Below are 21742 nucleotides of genomic sequence, written 5' to 3'. Positions count from 1 at the left end.
CCCTGAGCCACGATGGCTTCTCAGCAGGCCGCAGGCCCACTGTGCAGGCCCACCTCCACCCAAGGCAAGCGGGAGGAGGTTTCCCCTCCGTTGCGCGAAGTAGGGGAGCCCCGGGTTTCCACTGTCTGTTCCGTGAAACAGCAGGTTCTGCACGCCCTCTTGGGTGGGGACCTGGAGAGTGGCAGGGCTGGGTGAAAACAACTTCTCTGGTACCAGCAGAGGATCTCCTTCGCCGGGGAAGGGAGGATGGATTTGCCCCACAGACAACAGAGAGAGCCCTCAGCGAGTTTAAAGTGAAGGAAGGACATGGGCGGATAGACTGTCTAGAAAAATCTGAGTCGCTTGCAAAGCAGAGGATGCATTCGGGGAGGGCAGGTGAGAAGACCCACCTGGATTTTTGGATGGAGACAAGGGGGCACAGAGGGGTTTCGTCGGCTGCTGTAACAAATTACCCACTCGGTGGCTGAAAGCAACACAGGTTTATCTCCTTACAGTGGTAGAGCTAAGAAGTCCGAAATGAGTCTCACAGGGCTAGTCACGGTGTCCGCAGAGTGGGTTCCTTCCCAAGGCTCCGAGGGAGAATCTGTTTCCTTGTCTTTTCCATCTTCTAGACGCTGCCTGCGTTCCTTGGCTTGCAGCCCCTCCTGCATCTTCAAAACGCATCCGTCCAACCTCTGTTGTCCCCTCTCCCTCTGCTTTTGACCTTGCCTCCTTACAAGGACCCTTGTGATTACATTTAGGGTCCACTCAGATAACCCAGGATAACCTGGCCACCTCAAGATCCTTAACTTAAACACACCAGCAAAGTCCCTTCTGCCATGTAAAGAAACATAGTCACAGGCTCCGGGGATTAGGGCACGGACAGCTTTGGCAGCCACTACTCAGCTGAGGTTTCTCTCCTGAGTAACCGTGTGGGAGGTTGGAGCCAGGGACCCACGAGAAGGGAGGAGGGACAGGTTTGAGGGGACCTGGAGAAGCCGGCCCGGGATGTGCAGAATCAAAGGTGCTCGAGGAAGCAGGCGGAAACATGGGTTTGGGGGTTGCGGGTGCAGAGAGAGTGAGAAGAAACAGCAGCATGGATGGAGCAGAAGGAAGATCTCTTCCCTCCCCGTGTGCAGCGACTGAGTCGGACACTCCTGCTCTGTCCTCCCAGCCACAACAGAACGAGGCTGTACTGCCAGGTGGTCAGTGGGCTGGGGTGAATCCTGGCTCTCCCTCTAACTCACTGTGTAACCCGGGGCATGTGGCTTCCCCCGTGTGCCTCAGTCTCCTCGTTTGTAGGATGCAGACACTCCTAGGACCAGCTTCGTCAGGTTGTCAGAATGATTAAGTGAAGGAAGCCATGCAAAGATCTAAGAAGAGTGCCTGGCACGCAGGAGCTTAATTTCTCAGACAGTTATTTACCGAGCGCTTGTGATGTGTCGGGTGTTATTGCGGGTGCTGGGGCTGTAGTCCTGAACACGTGCAAACAGACTGCACGCTCAGCCCACAGGAAGCATCTGTTCTCGGGTCGTTGGCTGCAGAGTTTGCTGTACAGCACGAGGATCGGGATTGGCACCCCCTCCCCGCGTGAGGCAGCAGAGCCCTCCCTCGCCTGTGCGCTCCGCTGCCTCCATCTGCCCACCTGGCCCAGGCTGGGAGCCGATGTCCTGCTCATCACAGTTAGTGTGTGGCATTCCGTACCTGGCCAGTCATGGCCACAGTTCGGCCTTGGGTCCATGGAGGAGGGAAGGGGAGAGGAGAGGGAAGGACACGATTTCCCTTGGGAAGGGCCAGGGGCATGTCTGCTCCCAGGACCGTCCGTCCAAGACAGACGCCCCCAAGAAAACCTGGCACTTGCTCCGCCCAGCCAGGTTTGCTGGTTCGAGCACAGAGCTGCAGGAGAGTTTGAGAAAGCCCTCTGAGGAGGTACTGGGCTGTTCTTGGATGGGAAAGCAGCACCCAGGGCTCAGAGGGACCTGGGTTTGAGCCTCAGTGCCACCCATCGCAAACCATGCGGCCTTGGTGGCTGGGAACAGGCACCTTGACTCCTCTGAGCCTCGGTTTCCTGACGTGTAAAATGGGGATCGTAACACCTAGAGGTCAGGTTTGTCGTGAGGAATAAAGAGCATCACTGTGTAAGTCACCAGGCATGGTCTCTGGTGGGCACGTATCGTCAGCAAATGGAGGATTTGCATCCCAGGGTCTGGCAGCTGGGAGGGCAGTGAAACGGCCTGGAGCCCCAACAGGGGAGGTCCCAGCCAGACAGCTCTCTGTTGGCCATTGTTCCGGGCTCTTGTGTGCAGTGGGTCAGCTGAAGGTCAGACAGCTGGGCTCCAGGGAGGAACCTGGATCACCTGCCCAGGCAGGTTGTGGTCCACCCACCATGCACCTCCATCCCAGGGAAGGGAGACGGATTCATGGGGGCACAGAGCCCAGCTCGAGGGAACTCTGGGGGAGAAGGCTTGCTTTCTTCCCTCCCCTGTCCCCCTCCCCAGTGAACCCCATGCACTGATCAGATCCGTCATGATCCCTGGCTCATAACCCACTCTGCCATCAATCCCTGCATGTAATCATCAATTGATTGATGGTTGTAACTTTTTATTTTGAAGTGATTTTTAATTTACAAAAAGTTGCAAAGATAGCACAGAGTTCCCAAATACCGTCTGACCCGTGTGGGATGTTAACATCTTGCATAACCATAGTCCATTTGTCAAAACTAAGAAATTAACATCGATTGGTGCTGTGCAATTAACTAAGCTATAGGTTTTATTTAGATTTCTTCAGTTTTTCCACCGATGTCGTTTTCACATTCCAGAATCCAGTCCAGGATACCACACTGCATTTAGCATTCATTTATTTTTATTCTTTCATTCGTATTCCCACATATTTGTTTGCTCACTCGTTAATAAATACTATGGTGAACGCCCATGAACCCGCCACCCGTCTAAGAATCAGAACAGAACCAATAACGTACTTCCACCTACGTGCTCTCCCTCATCCTGTCTGCCTCTCTCCCCAGAACAAATATTCTGAATTTTATGTGTGTCATTCTCTTGGTTTCTTTCCCTTCAAAATTGCAAAACTGCAGGTAAAAAAAAAGAATAGTAGAAGAATAGGAAAAAGAATAGGAAAAAAAAAAGAATCCCTGGCTATATATTCTTTGTCAGGATTCATTAATTCTCTTTTTTGTGTTTGTGTGTGTTAATTCTTCTTTCTTCTATTTATTTATTTATTTATTACTTTATTTTATTTTATTATTTTATTTTTTGTTTTTTTATTTATTTTTTATTTTTTGGCTTCACCATGCGACATTCGGGATCTTTTTTTTTTTATAAATTTATTTATTTTTTATTTTTGGCTGCGTTGGGCCTTCGTTGCTGCACGCGGGCTTTCTCTAGTTGGGGCGAGCAGGGCTACTCTTTGTTGCGGTGCATGGGCTTCTCATTGCGGTGGCCCCTCTTGTTGCAGAGCACGGGCTCTAGATGCGTGGGCTTCAGTAGTTGCGGCACGCAGGCTCAGTAGCTGTGGCCCCCGGGCTCTAGAGCACAGGCTCAGTAGTTGTGGGGCGCGGGCTTAGTTGCTCCGCGGCATGTGGGATCTTCCTGGACCAGGGCTCGAACCCATGTCCCCTGCTTTGGCAGGCGGATTCTTAACCACTGTGCCACCAGGGAAACCCAGACATTCGGGATCTTATTTCCCGGACCAGGGGTTGAACCCAGGCAGGCCCTTAGCAGTGAAAGCGCTGAGTCCTAACCATTGGACCACCAGGGAATTCCCTGGAGTCATTAATACTTTCCTTTTTAAAAAAATATTTATTTATTTATTTGGCTGTACCAGGTCTTAGTTGTGGCACTTGGGATCTTCATTGCGGCACACAGGATCTTTAGTTGCGGCATGCATGTGGGATCTAGTTCCCCGACCAGGGATCGAACCCAGGCCCCCTGCATTGGGAGCGCGGAGTCCCAGCAGCTGGACCACAAGGGAAGTCGCTGGAGTCATTAATTCTTAACATTTGCCAAATTCCTTCCCTCTCTCCCTCCCTCTGTTCCTCTCTGTCTCTCCCACAGGCACAGACCCCGCCCCATTGATTTCTGTCTCTGCCTCTTTCTCCATTCAAAATAAGTTGCAGACATCTTGAGTGTTCACGCCTAAATATTTCAACACACAACCCACAACTCTCCAGAACAATGCTATTCTTTTGCAGATCCACAATACCGTTGTCACACTCATAAAACTTACTAACTCCCTGTCATCTAATAGACAGTCTGTATTCAAATTCCCAAAAATGTCTTTGATACCGTCGTCCCCCGTGATTTAATCACTGCTCACAGGTTGATTTCTTTTAACATGTCTATTGCATATAATACGGGCCTAAACCAAAATTATTTCATTTTGCTTTTTTTTTTTTTTTTTTTAACCACTCCCCGCGCCCGCAGCGAGCGGGACAGTCCCCATTTTGCTTTTTTTTTTTTAACTTTCTAAAAATTATTATTTACTTAGTTGCATCAGGTCTTAGTTGTGGCAGGCAGGCTCCTTAGTTGCAGAATGCATGTGGGATCTAGTTCCCTAACCGGGGATTGAACCCAGGCCCTCTGCATTGGGAGTGCAGAGTCTTATCCACTTTGCCACCAGGGAAGTCCCTTTTTTTTTTAACTTTTATAACCAAGGTGTCCTATTGTAACAAGCCTGGGGTTTGCTTCTGTCACTTAACATGACGTAACACAAGGTTGAAATGTGTGGCCATAGCAGTTTGTTTTCGGGGCTCTGTAATATTCCACTGAGTGACTGTACCACGATTGACTCGTCCATTCTCCTGTCCTTGGTCATCTGGGTTCCCTCCGTGGTCTTGCCGTTACTAAGAACGCTCTTAGCACGCTTGAGTATGTTCTCTTTGGCACACGTACGTAAGATTCTCTTGGGTACGTGAGGTCATGGGCCTGGGGAGGGCTTCCACCCCACTGCAGCATGGCCATCCCCTCTCTGAGCCTCAGCTTCTCCGTCTGTAAAACAGATGGAAGACTTCCTTGTGGGTCCAGTGGTTAGGACTTGGCGTTTTCACTCCCGAGGGCCCGGGTTCAATCCCTGGTCGGGGAACTAAGATGCCACAAGCCGCGCAGCCTGGCCAAAAAAACCCCCAGAATTCCTGCTGCCCCTAAATACAGATCATGGAAGGGGTTAAGCGATGAACTGAGTTTTACCCTTTTATCCTGGCAAAGGTCTGGTGCCGGGAAAGGGAGGTATCGTGCAAGTCGCAGGGTCCCAGAGAGGGACTTGGCTCGTCCCCCACCTGAGCGGCCCCTGCTTCCTGCACAAGGCAGCTGTTCTGCCCAGGTGGTGCCTGTGGATATCCACCCTCTGCTCTCTTGAGAGCCAGGCCCGCCCAGGTCTGCTTTCTGCCTGGATCGCCCAGCCCAAGCCTGGCAGAGAGGAGAGGCTGCTTCGAGAGGCTTGAGGAGGCATAGTTACTCCGCTCTTCCCCCGAGATCCGGTCTCTCCCTCGGAGCAGCATTCCTTGCTGCTTTTAGATGGTGACTGTCAGCACACAGTCATCAGCCTGAGCTGGGGACCTCAGACTAGGCGCAGGAAGGCCAGGCTGCTTAGGGCTCGTGTACCTTGCCCCGGGAGAGGGCTGTGAGGCCACCCCAGGCATCACCCCGAGCTGACTGGCCTAAAACTGTGTACATAGCATGGCTGGGGTTTAATAAGCTTGGTTGCTTTCTTTCCCCAGGCAAAATTCAGTTAATCCTCAGGCTAACAGACAGCAGATTAGAAACAACAAGATGAGAGCTACAGTAGTGAGATAGACAGTAGTGAGAGACAGGAGACCAGAAAACTGGAAACAGCAGCAAAAGGCGGGAGACATGCCAGCCTGGGGCAGTGGGGGACAGGTCACTGCAGCCAGGGCAAGTTCAACAGCACTTTCTGGACAGCACTGGCAGTCAGGTCATGAGGGTGACCTCCACCTACCCCCAACCATGTGCTTAATAAGAGAGGGGTACTTGATGAGTTTTAGAAAATGGTCTCCCCCACATGAGTAAAGCAAAAACCCAGGGACTTAAGAGAACAAACTTCCATCATCTGGAAGAGTTTCGTATGGAAGCTTTCGTCTCCTGAGACTACACAAGATAACTGAGGCACTGATCTGGTAATAACATCAATGGTAACTTGACACTGATGGCGTAAGACCTTAAATGTTTTTATGCACCGTATCACTGGATCCCTCCCAACAGGCCAGGATTCCCATTTGAGGGATGTGGAAACTGAGGCTCATAGAGGTTGAGTGCTTTTCCACATACCACACAGCCTTAGGGTTACAGTCAAGAATGCCTTGCAACCTGCTGGGCCAGGGAACTTCCCTGTCACTGGCCCTGAGGACCCCCTTTCTCCCCACTGTCTACAGGCATTCAAGCAGGTACATTGAGGGCACACCACACTCCGCATGGAGCCCTGTGACATTTGCAAATGGAGAACATTCTGAAATGTTTGCAACCGTTGGTGTCCTTACAACCAACCTGGGTTCAGAGAAGCTCAGGCAGGACCCCCCCCCCAAGAGACGAAGAGTAATAACTAGACCGTGGACCGTGCCAGGCACGGACATAACGTCCTCACCTCATCCTCATGACAGCTCCATGTGGTCATTGCTGCTAATTTTTTTTTAAGGTGTTTTTTGTTTTTTGTTTTTAATTTTTGGCTGCGTTGGGTCTTCGCTGCTGCGCACGGGCTTTCTCTAGTTGCGGCGATTGGGGGCTACTCTTCATTGTGCTGAGCGGGCTTCTCACTGTGGCGGCCTCCCCTGTTGCGGAGCACGGGCTCTAGGTGCGCGGGCTTCAGTAGTTGTGGCACGAGGGCTCAGTAGTTGTGGCTCACGGCCTCCAGAGCACAGGCTCAGCAGCTGTGGTGCACAGGCGCAGCCGCTCTGCGGCATGTGGGATCTTCCTGGACCAGGGCTCGAACCCGTGTCCTCTTGGCAGCCGGACTCTCAACCACTGCGCCACCAGGGAAGCCCTGTTGCTACTTGCCAGACGAGGAAATCCAGTGGTTGCCTAAGGTCACGAGCTAATAACAGAGCCAAGATTTGAAACCAGGCAGTCAGGCTTCAGAGAGTGTGGTCTTAACTCCTGGCAACAGGGCTGCACCTCAGAGCCCGGGAAAGACCACTGGGTGTACGGCCGAGGCCCCACGGGGCCCCAGTGACTGTGCCTCACCCCCCTCCCCATGTTCTCATGCTTCCTGATCCTAGTTTCGCCCACAAGCAGACCAGACTCAGAGGTGATGGCTGCCGGGACCGTCCCACCCCAGCCTAGGCTAGGACAGCCGCTGCCCACAGCCATCCTTGGGGAGGTCCCTGGCGACCCCAGGCCTGGCCACCCCCTCTCCAGACGGTGGGTGTGTGACGGTGGTGGCAGGAGCCTGGCTCTGTCAGGAGGAGTCCTGTGACCCGCCCGCAGCCTGCCAACAGGCGCACTTGGCTGGAGGTGCAGGCTAGCAGGATGTGTGGGCTTCCTCCTCCACACCGGGGCTCGCCAGGGCTCGGCCAGGGGCCCGCTGAGGACAGTGGCCATGATTCACGTCACAGGAGACCAGCTCTGTCCTGGGCACCTCCGAGCCCCCCGACACAAGCGTGTTCAGCCCTCCCCCCTGCATGGAGCTGGAGGGCTGGGGCTCAAGCAGGAACACAGGGAGGGCCTCTTCACCTGGGGTTCAGGTTCAACCTCCCAGCAACTGCGTCACTCCTTTGCCCTCACCACCTGAGGGGTTGCCTCTGAGTACACGGAGGACCAGCGCCTCTCTCCCCTCCAGCCCCCACCAGAGGCTAACCTGGCCTATTTCATTCAAAAACTAGTCCTCTAAGAAAAATGGAACCCCCTTCCTCCAAATTAAGTAAAAACAAAGAGGTCGGGGTGAAGCCAGGAGCAGCTGTGGGGAAACGTGGGCATCCTCTCAGAGGCCCGACACTGAGCTGGGAGGATCCAGTGGTAACACGCGTCGTGGGCCTGACGGTCTGCACATGGGACATGCTTGGTCCACTCAGCAGCTGTGATTATTGGTATTACGGAAAAAGGCCCCTAAACTCCCACCACACTCCAGAGGCATTCAGGACACCTCGCGGTGCCACCAGCGGCCCTCAGGCAACTCAGGTCCCACTTTCCTGACATTTAACTGCTGCCACAGTTTGCTGCCTGGGACTGACCTGTGTGCTCTTCGTGCTGGCTGCCCTGTGATGTGGTGTCACCTCTGCCTGTCAGCTGCAGCCTGGTTTGGGGGTGCTCTCCCCGGCAGATCAGACAGGACATAGGGGAGGGGACATTTTCCATGTCCCCTAACATGTGTTGAGCACCCACGGGATGCCTGCAGCCCCAACGTGCAGATAAATCTGCGTCCCACGGGGCCTTGGGTGGCATGGGTGTCACCTCCTCTGGGAAGCCCTCCTTGATCCCTGGCTGGGTTGGGGTCGTCCCCACCCCCACCTCATGTTTCCATGAGCCATGCACTGACAGTTATCAAGCCCAGTGGGTCACCGAGTGTTCCCCACTGTCCCCTGCCTCGTCTGGGGCTGTGTTCTGTACTCTGCTAAATGCCCAAGGGCAGCACTGCATCCAGATGGGACAGTGCTTGTGAAATATTCGTCCAAGACGAATACTATGTCGAGACAGTGAGCTGAAATGCTGAGAGGTGACATGGCGTGGCCCTTTGAGGCCTGGCGTTGCCTCTCAAAAGGCGAGGGCAGTGTGCAGCCCAGGCCTGCCCTGTCTTTATCTCTCTCCACCCACTGGCAGTGGTGCAGCAGGAGCCTGCAGGGGGAGGTGGGGTTGGTGAGTGAGTCCTGCGCTCCCAGAGAGGTGCACAGGTGATGGCCATGTCCAGCAACTACGGGGACCTGAGCTGGTGGGCTCGCTTTGAGGTGCTGTCTTTTAATCCAGAAGGCTTTTTGTCATGTACCGACTGAGTCCGGCCCTGCCCTGGGCTTGAGAGGAGACAGAGGCGTGGAACTATGAGCTGATGGAACAAGAGATTTAGAGGAAACACCTTAAAGATCAACCCTTCTTTCTACAGATGGGAAACTGAGACTTCAGGAAACCCAGAGTGCATGGTAGCGTGAAAGACGAGGACTTTTGAGTCAGACAGAGTATTCCTGGCACTTAGCGGCTGTGTGACCTTGGGCAGGTTACTTAACCTCTCTGAACCTTTGTGTCCTCGGCTGTGGTGAGCAGTGACCATGACCGCATCTGGGAAAGCTGCCAGCAGAGCATCCAAGCACTCGTTGGGTGAATCCAGGCTGATCTTTCCCTGGCCTGTGTGGTGCTGCCGTGCCTGTGCAGAATGCCGGCCACCAGAGCAATCCCTGGTGGCAGGGGGTTAGCTAGATAGAGAGTGTCCTCCACCTCTCTGCAGGCTCTTAAGTGGCCCTGGGGCCCAGCGCTCGGTCCTAGTTGTCTGCTGACCTGGAGGAGGGTCAGGTTGATTCTCGCCACATCCGGGGTCCTGAAAACCATTTGGAAGGGCCATGTTGGGGCATATGGGAAGATGGAGGGCTCCAGGGGGTGCTGAGTTTGGGGTCTTGGTGTGGCCGAGGGGAGCCATCACTCCCCAAGATGGGGACACAGGAGGGAGGGTGTTATCTGGGATGCCTGACATTTGCAGTGTCTCGTGGGCACCCAGGTGGCTGGTAGGCCATGGTTGAAGAGAGAGATTCAGGAACTCTGAGATACGGCAGATCTAGGTTCCAGAGTCAGGAGCGCTGGCAAGAACAGGACCAGACCAGGGACAGCGGGTGAAGGGGGAGGAGGCACCAGGCAGTGCGGGAAGCTCTCTGCCCTGAGGGGCGGCCCTGGACTGGGAGTGGAGGCCCCTCCCTGGCGCTGGTGCAGGGAGAGGGCTGGGCCTGCTGGACGGGGCGTGAAGGGCAGGCGGGGGCAGCAGACAGTCTGGGTGGCACAGAGCCCTTGGCTTCCTAAATGGAACCGAGTTCTGTGAGATTTTCCAGATTAACACAGGAGCTGTTTTTCTTCACAGACCCATTCTGTCTGCTCTGCCCCTCACCTCCCAGGCCCTGGCTCCCTGCCGGCTCCCCACCCCAGAGGCCCAGCCCCGTGGTTACTGTGCGAGGGTGCCCGGGCCCTTCCTGGAACTCCAGCTCCCTCCCCAGACCAGGGCACGAGCCCCGCAGCCCGGACCTTCGCCATGCCAGCCACTCCCACCCAGCCCGACCCTGTCCCTGGGGGGCTCCACTGACCCCCCCCCTCCTGCTCTTCTAGGCCAAGGAGAGGAGTGAGGGGAGCACGGGGTCCAAGCAGAAAGTGCCCGTGGAGGGCTGCCCTGGACGCTAGGCCGGAAGGGTGTGCAGCCCCTACACCCCCAAAGCATGCCTGTCTCCCTGGTCACAGGCCTGGGGCTCTTGGTCTGCAAGGCATCCAGGGTGAGTTCTGAGAGCCCAGCTCAGTCAGGCCGGCACACACTGCTGGACCCATTACTGCCCCCTCCCCGGCACCGGCCCGGGCTTTAGCCGCATCCAGCACATTGTGACCTTTCTCCCTTCAGTGCCCATACATGGGCCAGTCCTACACCTGCTGTCTTTTCCCACCCACACCCCACTCATCACAGACCCCTACCTGCCTTCCAAGAGACCACTTGAACATCCTGCTCTCCCAGGGGGCCTCCCCAGACTTGCACGGACGGGGTAGGCACCCCGATTCATGCCCCACGTCTCCTCGGAGGTGTCCCCCGTCGCATTTCTGGGCGCCACCCTTGCCAGGCTGTGAGTTCCTGGGAGGAGGCTCACGGCCTCCCTCTCCTCGGGGTGCTCCATGCCTGACATGGGGCCTCGTTCAGAGAATGTGGGGCGGGTGGATGGATGTACAGACAGACGGCTGAGGCCAGAAACAGGCTGCAGGGGAGTGGGCGGGCCCTGGAGAGTCTGCGCCGGCAGGTGAGGGTCTGGGCCGCCATGGGGAAGAAGGAGTAGGTCTGGTGGCCGAGACCGTGCCGACCCTCACGCCCCCTCGTCTTCCTCTTGTAGATGAAGATGATGCCAACAGACTTGGGGAGAAGGTGATCCTCCGGGAGCAGGTGAAGGAGCTCTTCAACGAGAAATACGGTCAGTGCGTGGCGGGGGAGGGCAGGGCCTGGGGGGCAGCCTTCCTTGGAGGCGCCCCTCCCTCTGCAGCCAGCCTGGCCTCCAGTTGCCCCCAGCTGGCCTGTCCGCTCCCTGGGGACATAGTTGCCCTGTCCGAGACTGATGGGAGCTGATCCCTCTTTCTCCCCATCCAAGAAAGGGGAAAAAACCCTGATCCGTGATGCACACAGTAGGGATGGCTATGGTCAGCATTTCTGTTTCTCTAGGGCTGGGCTGTGTGGCAGAGGCCGTGCCCCACGGCCAAGTGCTTGTTCACGCAGACGCTTGTCTGCCCAACACACACTCAGCCCTGAGATTCCAGAGGAAGGCATCTGATCCCGCCGTCCAGGGGCTCAGTGTCGGGAGGGAGCTGGCCGTGGAATATATGAAAGGTGCCAGGTCCTGTGCAGAAGGCATCCAGGTGCCAGGGCGGAACCCAGGATGGTGCAGTTGATAATACGGTTACCACTGATGGAGCATTTTCTAGATTACTGGGTGCCAGGCTGCACTAGGTGCTCTATATACATTTTGTTCGTGATGAATTTAGTAGTATTGGCTCCACTTTGTATTGTAGCAGAGAAAGACAGTTAAAAAAAAAAGAAAGAATTTCAGAGAGTGACAAAGGAAAACAGGAAAATGTAGAAGTGTGATGAGGGTGAGATGGGGTAGCTGTGGCCTGTCTGGATCGGTGAACCAGAAAGCTCCTTGGGGACTTCCCTGGTGGCGCAGTGGTTAAGAATCCACCTGCCAGTGTAGGGGACACGGGTTCAAGCCCTGGTCCGGGAAGATCCCACATGCCGCAGAGCAACTAAGCCCGTGCACCACAACTACTGAGCCTGCGCTCTAGAGCCCGTGAGCCACGACTCCTGAGCCCGCGTGCCACAAATACTGAGCCTGAGTGCCACAACTACTGAAGCCCGCGTGCCTAGAGCCCATGCTCCGCAAAAAGAGAAGCCACTGCAATGAGAAGCCCGTGCACCCCAACGAAGAGTAGCCCCCACTCGCCACAACTAGAGAAAGCCCACGCTCAGCAACGAAGACCCAACGCAGCCAAAAATATAATTAATTAATTGAAAAAAAAGAAAGAAAGAAAGCTCCTTGGAAGAAGGGATGTTTTAGCCAGAACTTGAATGTCAGGAGGGGACAGACATTAGAAGGAAGCTTGCCAGGCAGAGGGAACAGCTCAGTGACTGGGGAGCAGCGAGAAGTCGGGAGGGCCTGGAGTGGGAAGATGTCCTGATGACGGGGTGGGGAGAGGTGGGCAGGCCAGGACTCCGAGTTGGGGTTTCATTTTGAGAGTAACAGGAAGCAGCTCTGCTGGTGGTTTGTGGTGTCTTTTTCACTTTTTATTTTGGAATCAGTTTTCAAACATACACAAAAGCAGAGAGAATGACAAAATGACCCACTATGTAACTCAAACCTGGCTTCTGTGCTTACCAACATTTTGCCAATCTTAGTTCATCTCTTTCCACAGGCACACTTTGATAGGTTTAGTACTTTGAAACAAATCTAAGACATCCCGTCATTTCAGCCACAAATACCTAAGTAAGGGCTTTTATGTTTTCTAACACAGTTGGAGTGGATTTTTAGCAGCATCAGGTCCTCATTTGTCAGGTCCAGGCGTGCACACTTAACAAATCATTGCACTGGGCATGTGTGAAAGTACCTGTTTCATTGCCAGTGTTGGATATTGAATTTTTTTTTTTTTTTTTTGGGTGAGCCTTGAGGCATGCGGGATCTTAGTTCCCTGACCAGGGATCAAACCCATGCCCCCTTCAGTGGTAGCACGGAGTCTGACCACTGAACTGCCAGGGAATTCGATGGATTTTTTAATTTTATTTTATTGAAGTATAGTTGATTTACAATGTTGTATTATTTCTGCTATACAGCAAAGTGACTCAGTTATATATATTCTTTTTCATATTCTTTTCCATTCTGGTTTAGCACAGGGTATTGAATATAGTTCCCTGTGCTATACAGTAGGACCTTGTTGTTTATTCATCCTGTATATACTAGTTTGTATTTGCTAATCCCAAGCTCCCACTCTTTCCCACCCCCACCCCTCCTGGATTTTTAGTTTTGCTACTTGGATAAAAAAAAAAGTGGTGTGTGTGTTGACTTATAAACTCTCAGTGGTGCGGTGGCTACTGAGTGGGGATGTGCTGGGTCCCAGCCATTCCCCACAGAGCTTGGCTTTGACAGGGGACATCTTCCCTGACTCCCTGTGCCCTCTAGGTGAGGCCCTGGGCCTGAACCGGCCTGTGCTCGTCCCTTACAAACTGATTCGGGACAGCCCAGATGCTGTCGAGGTCACAGGCCTGCCCGATGACATCCCTTTCCGGAACCCCAACACATATGACATACACCGGCTGGAGAAGATCCTGAAGGCCCGGGAGCACGTCCGCATGGTCATCATCAACCAGCTCCAGTGAGTGCCCCCAGCACCTGCGTCAGGGTGGGCAGGGTGGTGGGGGCCATGGGAGAGGGTGCTGCTTGGATCTGGGAGGGGAACCCCCAAAGCAGGCCCAGCCAGGAGTCAGAGAGAGAGACAGAGAGAAAAGGAGAGAGAGGGACCTTTCACTTGCACAGAATCCAGGAGATGGACTAGCTTAACACTCTCATCTTAAAGATCAGGAAACTGGTGAGGAAAGGGACAGTGTAAGTCACAGTGGGTCAGCTGGGCTCTAGACCCAGGTAGCTTAGTCCGTTCGGGCTGCTGTAACAAAATACCACAGACTGGGTATTTCTCACCAGTTTATTTAAGAAGTTTATTTCTCACCATTCTGGAGGCTGGGAAGTCCAAGATCAAGGTGCCAGCAGATTTGGCATCTGGTGAGGCTCTTCCTGGTTCACAGATGGCCCTCTTTTCGCTGTGTCCTCACATGGTGGAAGGGACAAGGGAGCAATCTGGGGCCTCTAATAAGGGCACTAATCCTGTTCTCGAGGGCTCCACCCTCCTGACCTAATCACCTCCCAAAGACCCCACCAACAAATACCATCACATTGGGGATTAGGTTTCAACATTTGAATTTTTCGGGGACACTAGCATTCAGTCTGTAGCCCCGGATGTCCTGACTACAACCCCTTTCAACTGAAACGCAGGCCTCAGCATTCATGGGTGTTGGTTTACTTTTTGGATTTTAATTAAATTAAATTTTTTTTTTTTTTTACTATTCCCCTCATGTTTACCCATTTTACTGTATTTAGAAAATAACAGTAATTCAGTACCCCCACCCCTCAGAGACAACCACTGTCTGTATTTTACTATATATCCTTATAGAGTTTTTCTTTTAAATATGGTAGTTTATTTGATTATTTTCTGATTTAGAAACAATACACACAGCAAACTTGGGAAAATACAAAAAGTAGAAAAAACGAGGAAGATAACCCATAACACTCCTATTCAGAGTTAACACTGGTGGTGCTTTTTTTTTTTTTAATATTTATTTATTGGCTGCACCGGGTCTTCGTTGCAGCATGCAGGATCTTTAGTTGCGGCATGCAGGATCTTTAGTTGCGGCATGTGGGATCTAGTTCCCTGACCAGGGATCGAACCCGGGTCCCTTGCATCAGGAGCACAGAGTCTTAACCGCTGGACCACCAGGGAAGTCTCTGATGGTGCATTTCTTTCTTAGTTTTTCCTCTACCCATATTTTCTTTTCAATTTTATACTCCATGTTTTAAAATTAAAATAGTATTTGCATGTGTCAAAAAAATCAAATTATTCAGAGGGGTCTCAAATGAAAAGTAGAGGTTTCCCTTCCTTCCCAACTATAGTCCACTCCCTGAAGTAACTTCTGGAAAATAGGAGAAAATGCCCACCCCACACCCTGTAGGCATACTTTCCACAGAGAACCACCAAAGACATTCTGGGGTTTTCCTTCAACATTTCCACTTCTCTTTTAATGCCTGTTAGATATATATTTTGAAAAATGAAACTGAGATCAAACAGTATTTATCTGTAGACAGTAAGTAAAACTTGCTGTTTCCTCGCTGGCTATCTTGCGTGTATTTGACCATTATCCATTTCCATGATAACTCCCTTTAACGACTGTTTAGATGGACCATAATGTCCTCTACTGATGGACATTTAGGTTACGTCTAATTTGTGGGGGGTGGTTCATATAATAACACTGCAAGTAAAATAATCAATAAAATAAAAAGTAAAAGCTATATTAAGATATACTACTGTCTCAAATATCCATTTACATAAATCTAGGCACACTTTTGATTCCTTAGTCAGACGACACCCTCGCTCTCTAGAGGAAACCAGGTCCCGAGACTGGCGAACACATGCCTGCTCTGGGTGGGGATGCTGACCGTTTTCATCCGGGTCTTACCTGGCTAATGTTCCAGCAGTGGCGGCATCTCATCTCATGTCATCTCACGAGAGATGTTGCCCAGACTCAGGGAGCAGGTGAGAAGGAGGAGGGGAAACCTCATTTTCTAACTGCCACCTCATCTTTCTCTTTTTCAGGCCTTTTGCAGAAATCTGCAATGATGCCAAGGTGCCAGGTAAGTCAGAGGCTAAAGAGGCCATCCTTGGGAAATCCCTGGCAGTCCAGTGGTTAGGACTCTGAGCTTCCACTACAGGGGGCACGGGTTCAATCCCTGGTCAGGGAACTGAGATCCCACAAGCCACGCGGTGTGGCTGGGAAAAAAAAAAAAAAAAAAAGGCCATCCTTCTGCCTCTCAGGGACCAGAGTCTATGGACAGATCTGGGCCAAGTGGCACGCAATAGAGGGAAGTGTAGTCCCCCTGCCCAGTACCTCCCCAGGGAGCCTGAGACCTCCCTCTGCAGCGCCAGTATCCCCAGGTGCTGGAAGGACAGGAAGCCTGCAGGCACCCTTCAGAGAGGCCCTGCCACAGAGGGCCAGATCAGCTAGAGAGGGTGTCAGATCTGCTAGAGAGGGTGAGGGACAGGCTGGAACCAGCAAGAGGGGGCGTCAGGTAGGATGGCGGAAGTCACCTGGGGAGGGGAGGAGGGGTGACGTGGGGTCGGCAGGGGTGAGGTAGGCGGGCGCTGCCGGAGGCTGGCTGGGCCCCCTAGATTCTGCCTGCATTTGCAGGGCAGCACCTGCACCAGACCCTGGTCTTCTGGAACCTTTCAGGGCGCAAGAACCTGGGAAACTCTGGGATTCTGATTAAGCAGGCGTGCCATAGAGCTCGAGAGGATGGAGCCCTGGGGATTGGGAGGTGCACCTCTGATTAAGAAACACCCATCTCGTCCCACCTCTCATGGTACCTCTGGGAAACTGAGGCCCAGGGAGGGGAAGGGACTTGCCAAGGCCATATAGTGAGTTGGTGGCCGCCTAAAACCTGGTGTCCGGACCATCCATCTGAACCAGAGGCCACCGTGGACTGCAGGCCCCAGCGCGGCTGCTTAATGGGGACAGTGATGGAATTCAGCGAGGTGGCCCCACCCCGGCCTGAGACCCAAGATGGCCCAACTCCGGATGGTCCCAGTTCCCCTGGGACACCACAGCCTGGGGTGGCACAGGCAACCAGCAGCCACCTCCTTCTAGCACGTGCTGATGCCACGGGCATGGCACTAGGCACTCATGGTAGAGAGGTGACTAGGTTTGGGAGCTGCTCCCAAGTCAAAGGCACACACGCAGAAGGCTCCGTGGAGGCCTCAGGGAGGAGAGTTTGGGACAAATGGTCAGAGACTGGGTGCTGTCGCTTACATCCACCCCCCCCCACGGCCACCTTTAGGGTCCACAGCCCTGGGCCAGCGCCTCTGACTTGTTGGCATGTGAAGCCTCCTACAAAAACTCCTCCTCCCTGGCTCGCAACCTGGGCTCCTCCTGCCTCCAGAGCCTCCTGTTTCCCGGGGTCTTTACACCACATCCCAGATGCCAGGCTCTGGTTTTGCTTCAGCAGCTGAACGAACAATTGCCCCCTGGGCCCAGCCTGCCCTCATGCTGTGTCATTAAGACCCTTCTGGTGGGCTGTGTCAGTAACCTGTCCGTCCACTCAGTCAAGCCCAATCCCCACCTGTGCATCACACAGCAGCAAATCGTTTTTTGTTTTTTTTTTTTTTTTTTGGCCTTGAGAATTCGGGGATCTTAGTTCCCCGACCAGGGATGGAACCCGGTCCCCTGCGGTGGAAGTGCAGAGTCCTAACCACTGGACCGCCAGGGAATTCACCAATATACAGCTGCACATCTTTTTGATAAGTCTTACATAGTCACATGAATTGAATTCAGCAGCAACACGACCCCTGCTAGTCCTGCTGTGTGCCGGGCTTGGTACTAGGCTCTTTCATACACATAATCTCCTTTGAGTCTCATATCACAGTTGTCCCCTTTTGGCTTAGAGAGGTTAATGAATTTACCAGGGTCACACAGCTAGTAGGTGGCAGCAGTGGAGTTTGCACTTAGGACTTCTGGCTCTAAACCAGGGTTTCTTTCCATTGGGACACTGCCTGTCTACTCGTACCTGTGACCTGTCATCATTCACAGCAAATCAGATCTGGGTCATCACACATCAGCGGTAACAGTAGCAACGATACTGATACCAATTCTCAGTTTCTGACTATTTACTGGGGACCAGGCACATTAGCTCATGTGACTCTCCCAGCAAACCTGCAGGATCTTACATTTTACTTGTGACAGAATGAAGGCTCGTTGGCCACTAAGTGACTCTCCTTAAGACTTAAGTCTGTGTGGCTCAGAGTCTGGGAGTTCTGGGGAGGCTGGGAGCCCGTAGGCTACATGGTCTGAGGAGGGTATAAGGAAACCTACTGGGGAGACCCACCTGGGGGAGGAGGCTCTATCGTTAGCAAAGCAGACAGGTGAGCGGGAGCAGGAAGGTGGGCGAGTGGGGTGCGGGGCTGCTTAGGGAAGGAGGCCGGAGAGATGGACCTCAGCCGCTGGTGGGCCGGGAGCCTTGAGTGCTGAGAGGGGGACTTCAAACCTGAGAGCAAGGCCTTCTCCGTGGGGGGTCAGGAGGCCAAGACACAGTGGCCCTGGCACCTGGCGTCAGCAACCCTTTCTCCCACCAGCCAAAGACAGCAGCATCCCCAAGCGCAAGAGAAAGCGGGTCTCCGAAGGGAATTCCATCTCGTCTTCCTCCTCCTCTAACCCGGAGTCAGTGGCATCCACCAACCAGATCTCACTCGTGGTAAAGTTGCACAGACCTGGACCTGACTGCTCTTCTCTCTGGCTTTCAGCCGGCACTTGGGCAGGCTTGTCTACTCCGGAGCGTGGGTCTGGGGTGCGGGGAGATGCTGGGCACTGAGTAGAGTCTGCAGACACATCTGCCTGCCCTACCCATGAGACAGTCCACCCCCCTCTCATCAGGTGCCCACAGGCGCCCGGGGAAGGAGTTCACACCCCCACTGTGCAGATGGGCAAGCTGAGGCCGAGGAGAGGGAAGGGACCTGACCACCCACTCGGCAGGACCTCAAGCAGACTCCTGGGTTCCCGGGGCAATCAGATGCTAGACTAATCTCTGTGCTCACATCACATGCTCTGAGCCACAGCCCTGTGAGGTGTTCCCTGCAGTTACGTAGACAAGGAAAACCAGGGTCAGAGGCCGCATGACTGTGGCCTCATGGCTGGTCAGTGGTGGATGGAGACCCCACCTCCAAAGCGCCACCTGTTCTGCCATGTGGCTGGATTTTTCTCTCCCACCACGAGGAAAACCTCATTAAGGGCACACACTTGAGGGTTCTTTCTGATTTCAAAATATTAGTTTTGAAATCCTGAGTCCAAATGGGGAGAATATTGGAAGACAGTTGAAAATGACTTTAGGATTTCTTTATCCTTGGACCCCTTCCTGCTAAACCCCGAAGCTCAGGCTTTGCCTCTGTTCCTGCCAGGGTGCTCACAGAGGGTCCCTAGCCCCTCGCACCACCCAGAGAGACAGGACAGCTGCTTTGGGGCCTGAGGCCTGGAGGGGGCTGAGTTGATGGTGGTGACCAGCAGTTCTGAGCCAATCCCCAATTCCCTCCCCACATGTCTGCTCACATGGCTAGCCCCCGGGACACAGGTGGGAATAGGTCAGAAGACTCCAGCCCAGGCCCCATGGCCACTGGTGAACTGCGTGACCTTAGACAGGTCACGTCCCATCTCTGGGCATTCCATGGCCTCAAAATAAATAGCATCTGAGGAAGCCCTTCAGAAAGCAGCGCTGAGTGTTCTGGTATGCTCTCCACGTCACCCGGAGTCCTAACCCGGGCTCTCTGTCCCCCTCTTTCTAGCAATGGCCAATGTACATGGTGGACTATGCCGGCCTGAACGTGCAGCTCCCGGGACCTCTGAATTACTAGACCTCAGTGCTGAATCAGGACCTCACTCAGAAAGACTAAAGGAAATGTAATTTATGTACAAAGTGTATATTCGGATATGTATCGATGCCTTTTAGTTTTTCCAATGATTTTTACACTATATTCCTGCCGGCAAGGCCTTTTTAAATAAGTAAAAAAAAAAAAAAAAAAAAAAAACCATTGCCTTTGTTCCTGTTGCGTGTTCTCTCTTGGAATTTGTGGCTGCAGCTATCACTGGAACGAGGTCAGGAAACCCAGCTCAGGTGGCCTGCCCGGGCCCTCCGTCCTTGCCAAAGCAGAGGCGGTGGCCCTGACCGCGAGGCCCTGGGTACAGACTTCACTCATTTGGCTGCTGCTGGGGTCACATGACCTCAGGATGCGGCAGCACGGAAGGCAAAGTGCTAGGTTGACCCCCCTGGCCTCAGGGAGCGTTCAGTGTGGTAAGGGGCTGTCTTGTCCTTGCCCCAGTAACTCAGGTGAAGTCAGAAAAGTCAAGTATGGGGACTTCCCTGGTGGCACAGCGATTAAGATTCCGAGCTCCCAGTGCAGGGGGCCTGGGTTTGATCCCTGGTCCAGGAACTAGGTCCCACATGCCACAACTAAGGAGCCCACATGCCGCAACAAAGGAGCCAGTGAGCTGCAACTAAGGAGCCTGCCTGTCGCAACTAAGACCTGATGCAACCAAATAAATAAATATATATATATATATATATATTTTTTAAGTCAAGTATGATAAGCAAGTATGGCATCTCCATAGCTGGAGGGAAGGCATCTTGGCGAAGGGGCTTTGGGTTGGGCCTGGAGGGCTGGGGTGGGTTTTTTTGTGTGTGTTTTTCTTTAACATCTTTATTGGAGTATAATTGCTTTGCAATCGTGTGTTAGTTTCTGCTGTACAACAAAGTGAACAGCTATACATATACATATATCCCCATATCTCCCCCCTCTTGCATCTCCCTCCCACCCTCCCACCCTCCCTATCCCACCCCTCTAGGTGGTCACAAAGCACGGAGCTCATCTCCCTGTGCAATGCAGCTGCTTCCCACTAGCTATCTATTTACATTTGGTAGCATATATATGTCCATGCCACTCTCTCACTTCATCCCAGCTTACCTTCCCTCTCCCCGTGTCCTCAAGTCCATTCTCTACGTCTGTGTCTTTATTCCTGTCCTGCCCCTAGGTTCTTCAGAACCATTTTTTTTTATTTTTTTAAGATTCCATACATATGTGTTAGCATACGGTATTTGTTTTTCTCTTAAAAATATGGAATGCTTCACAGATTTGCGTGTCATCCTTGCCCAGGGGCCATGCTAATCTCTGTATCGTTCCGATTTTAGTGTATGGGCTGCCGAAGCCAGCACCTGGGGTGGGTTTTTGACAGAGTTCTGGGTCCTGAAGCAGAGTGATGGGTCACAGCTGCTTCTCAGAAAGACCTCTTTGGTGGCAGGTGGAAAGGTGAAGGAAAGGATGAGACCGGAGGCAGAAAGACAAGTCAAAAGGGCCTGGCGGTAGTCCAGGCCTGGCACCCAGTGGCCGCTCATTCAGTCCTGGTGGGGAAGGCAGGGCGCCCTTACCTAGCGCAGAATCAGGAAATGGTCCTAGAAGCACATTAGGAGTTGGTGGGACAAAGCGGGGAGGGCTGGCGCAGGACGGTGGCACAAAGGGGGGAGAGCCGCACGTGCAAAGGCAGGGAGGCCCGGACTGAGAACCTGGAAATTCCAGGAACAAGGAGTCGCTGGAGCAGAGGACTCAAGGAGAGCAGCTGGAAGTGTGACGGATAGGTGGGTGTGTTCCCAGCAGGCTTCCGCCTGCACAGGGTGCTGTGATCAAGAGGTGGGCGGGGGCAGAAATGCAGCCTGGGTTCTGCTGGCCCAGCCTTGCACGTTGCATCCTGTTCTCCCTGGCCCTGGTGGAAGACCTTGTGGGCCGGGTAAAGGTGATGGGGTATGGTGGTGAGAGCCACAGCACGGAGTACCAGGGGAGAACCAAGACCAGATCTGCATTTTGGAAGGGTCCACTTCCAGCAGCCAGGAAGCTTCAGAGGAGAGAGAAGCTGGAGGCCATGTGGGAGGCTCTTGTAGTTGTTCCAGCGAGAGCTGGCAGGGTTTGAGCCAGGTGGAGAATAACAGGGAGGGCAGCCAACAGGACTTGGAGGTCAATTGGATGCAAGTGCTGGGGCGTAGAGGAGTCAGGGTGACCACGGGGTCCAGCCAAGGTCCAGCAGGAAGCCTGCAGCATGGAGGAACTGAGTCCTGAATCAGCTAAGTACACGATCCGAACGGTTCAGGAGCTTCTGCCAGCCCTCTGGGTTAGCCCGGTGCCCAGAGCTGGGAGGGAAGGCCCTGTCCCAGCCTTCCAGACTCTGCTTCCTCCTAGAA

The 21742-nt window shown here is 53.4% G+C and overlaps 1 protein-coding gene and 2 non-coding genes across 10 annotated transcripts in view; 1 reads left to right on the top strand and 2 right to left on the bottom strand.

Annotated features, from left to right (window-relative positions):
- GTF2IRD1 (GTF2I repeat domain containing 1) overlaps positions 1 to 20003 on the top strand; it is a 112673-nt gene extending 92670 nt beyond the window's left edge. For 7 of the 8 annotated variants that reach the window (XM_049699860.1, XM_049699859.1, XM_049699854.1 and 4 more), the window contains 4 exons: positions 11000 to 11077; positions 13331 to 13523; positions 15573 to 15610; positions 18102 to 19295. In XM_049699860.1, the coding sequence (XP_049555817.1) occupies positions 11000 to 11077; positions 13331 to 13523; positions 15573 to 15610; positions 18102 to 18337 (545 nt within the window). In that variant the 3' untranslated portion in view covers positions 18338 to 19295. The other variant, XM_049699855.1, reaches the window with a different exon arrangement.
- On the bottom strand, positions 14630 to 14702 carry TRNAR-CCU (transfer RNA arginine (anticodon CCU)). Its single transcript has one exon. It is a non-coding gene; the product is annotated as a tRNA-Arg (tRNA).
- Positions 20004 to 20621: 618 nt separating the features above from the next.
- LOC117201017 (U6 spliceosomal RNA) lies at positions 20622 to 20725 on the bottom strand. The gene has a single exon (XR_004482915.1). It is a non-coding gene; the product is annotated as a U6 spliceosomal RNA (small nuclear RNA).
- Positions 20726 to 21742: the final 1017 nt, after the last annotated feature.

The sequence above is a fragment of the Orcinus orca genome, chromosome 16 (genome assembly GCF_937001465.1).
Source record: "Orcinus orca chromosome 16, mOrcOrc1.1, whole genome shotgun sequence".
In the NCBI taxonomy this organism is placed as follows: Eukaryota; Metazoa; Chordata; class Mammalia; order Artiodactyla; family Delphinidae; genus Orcinus; species Orcinus orca.
Note: the sequence above shows the minus strand (reverse complement) of the source record. Positions and strands in the feature narration are given on the sequence as shown.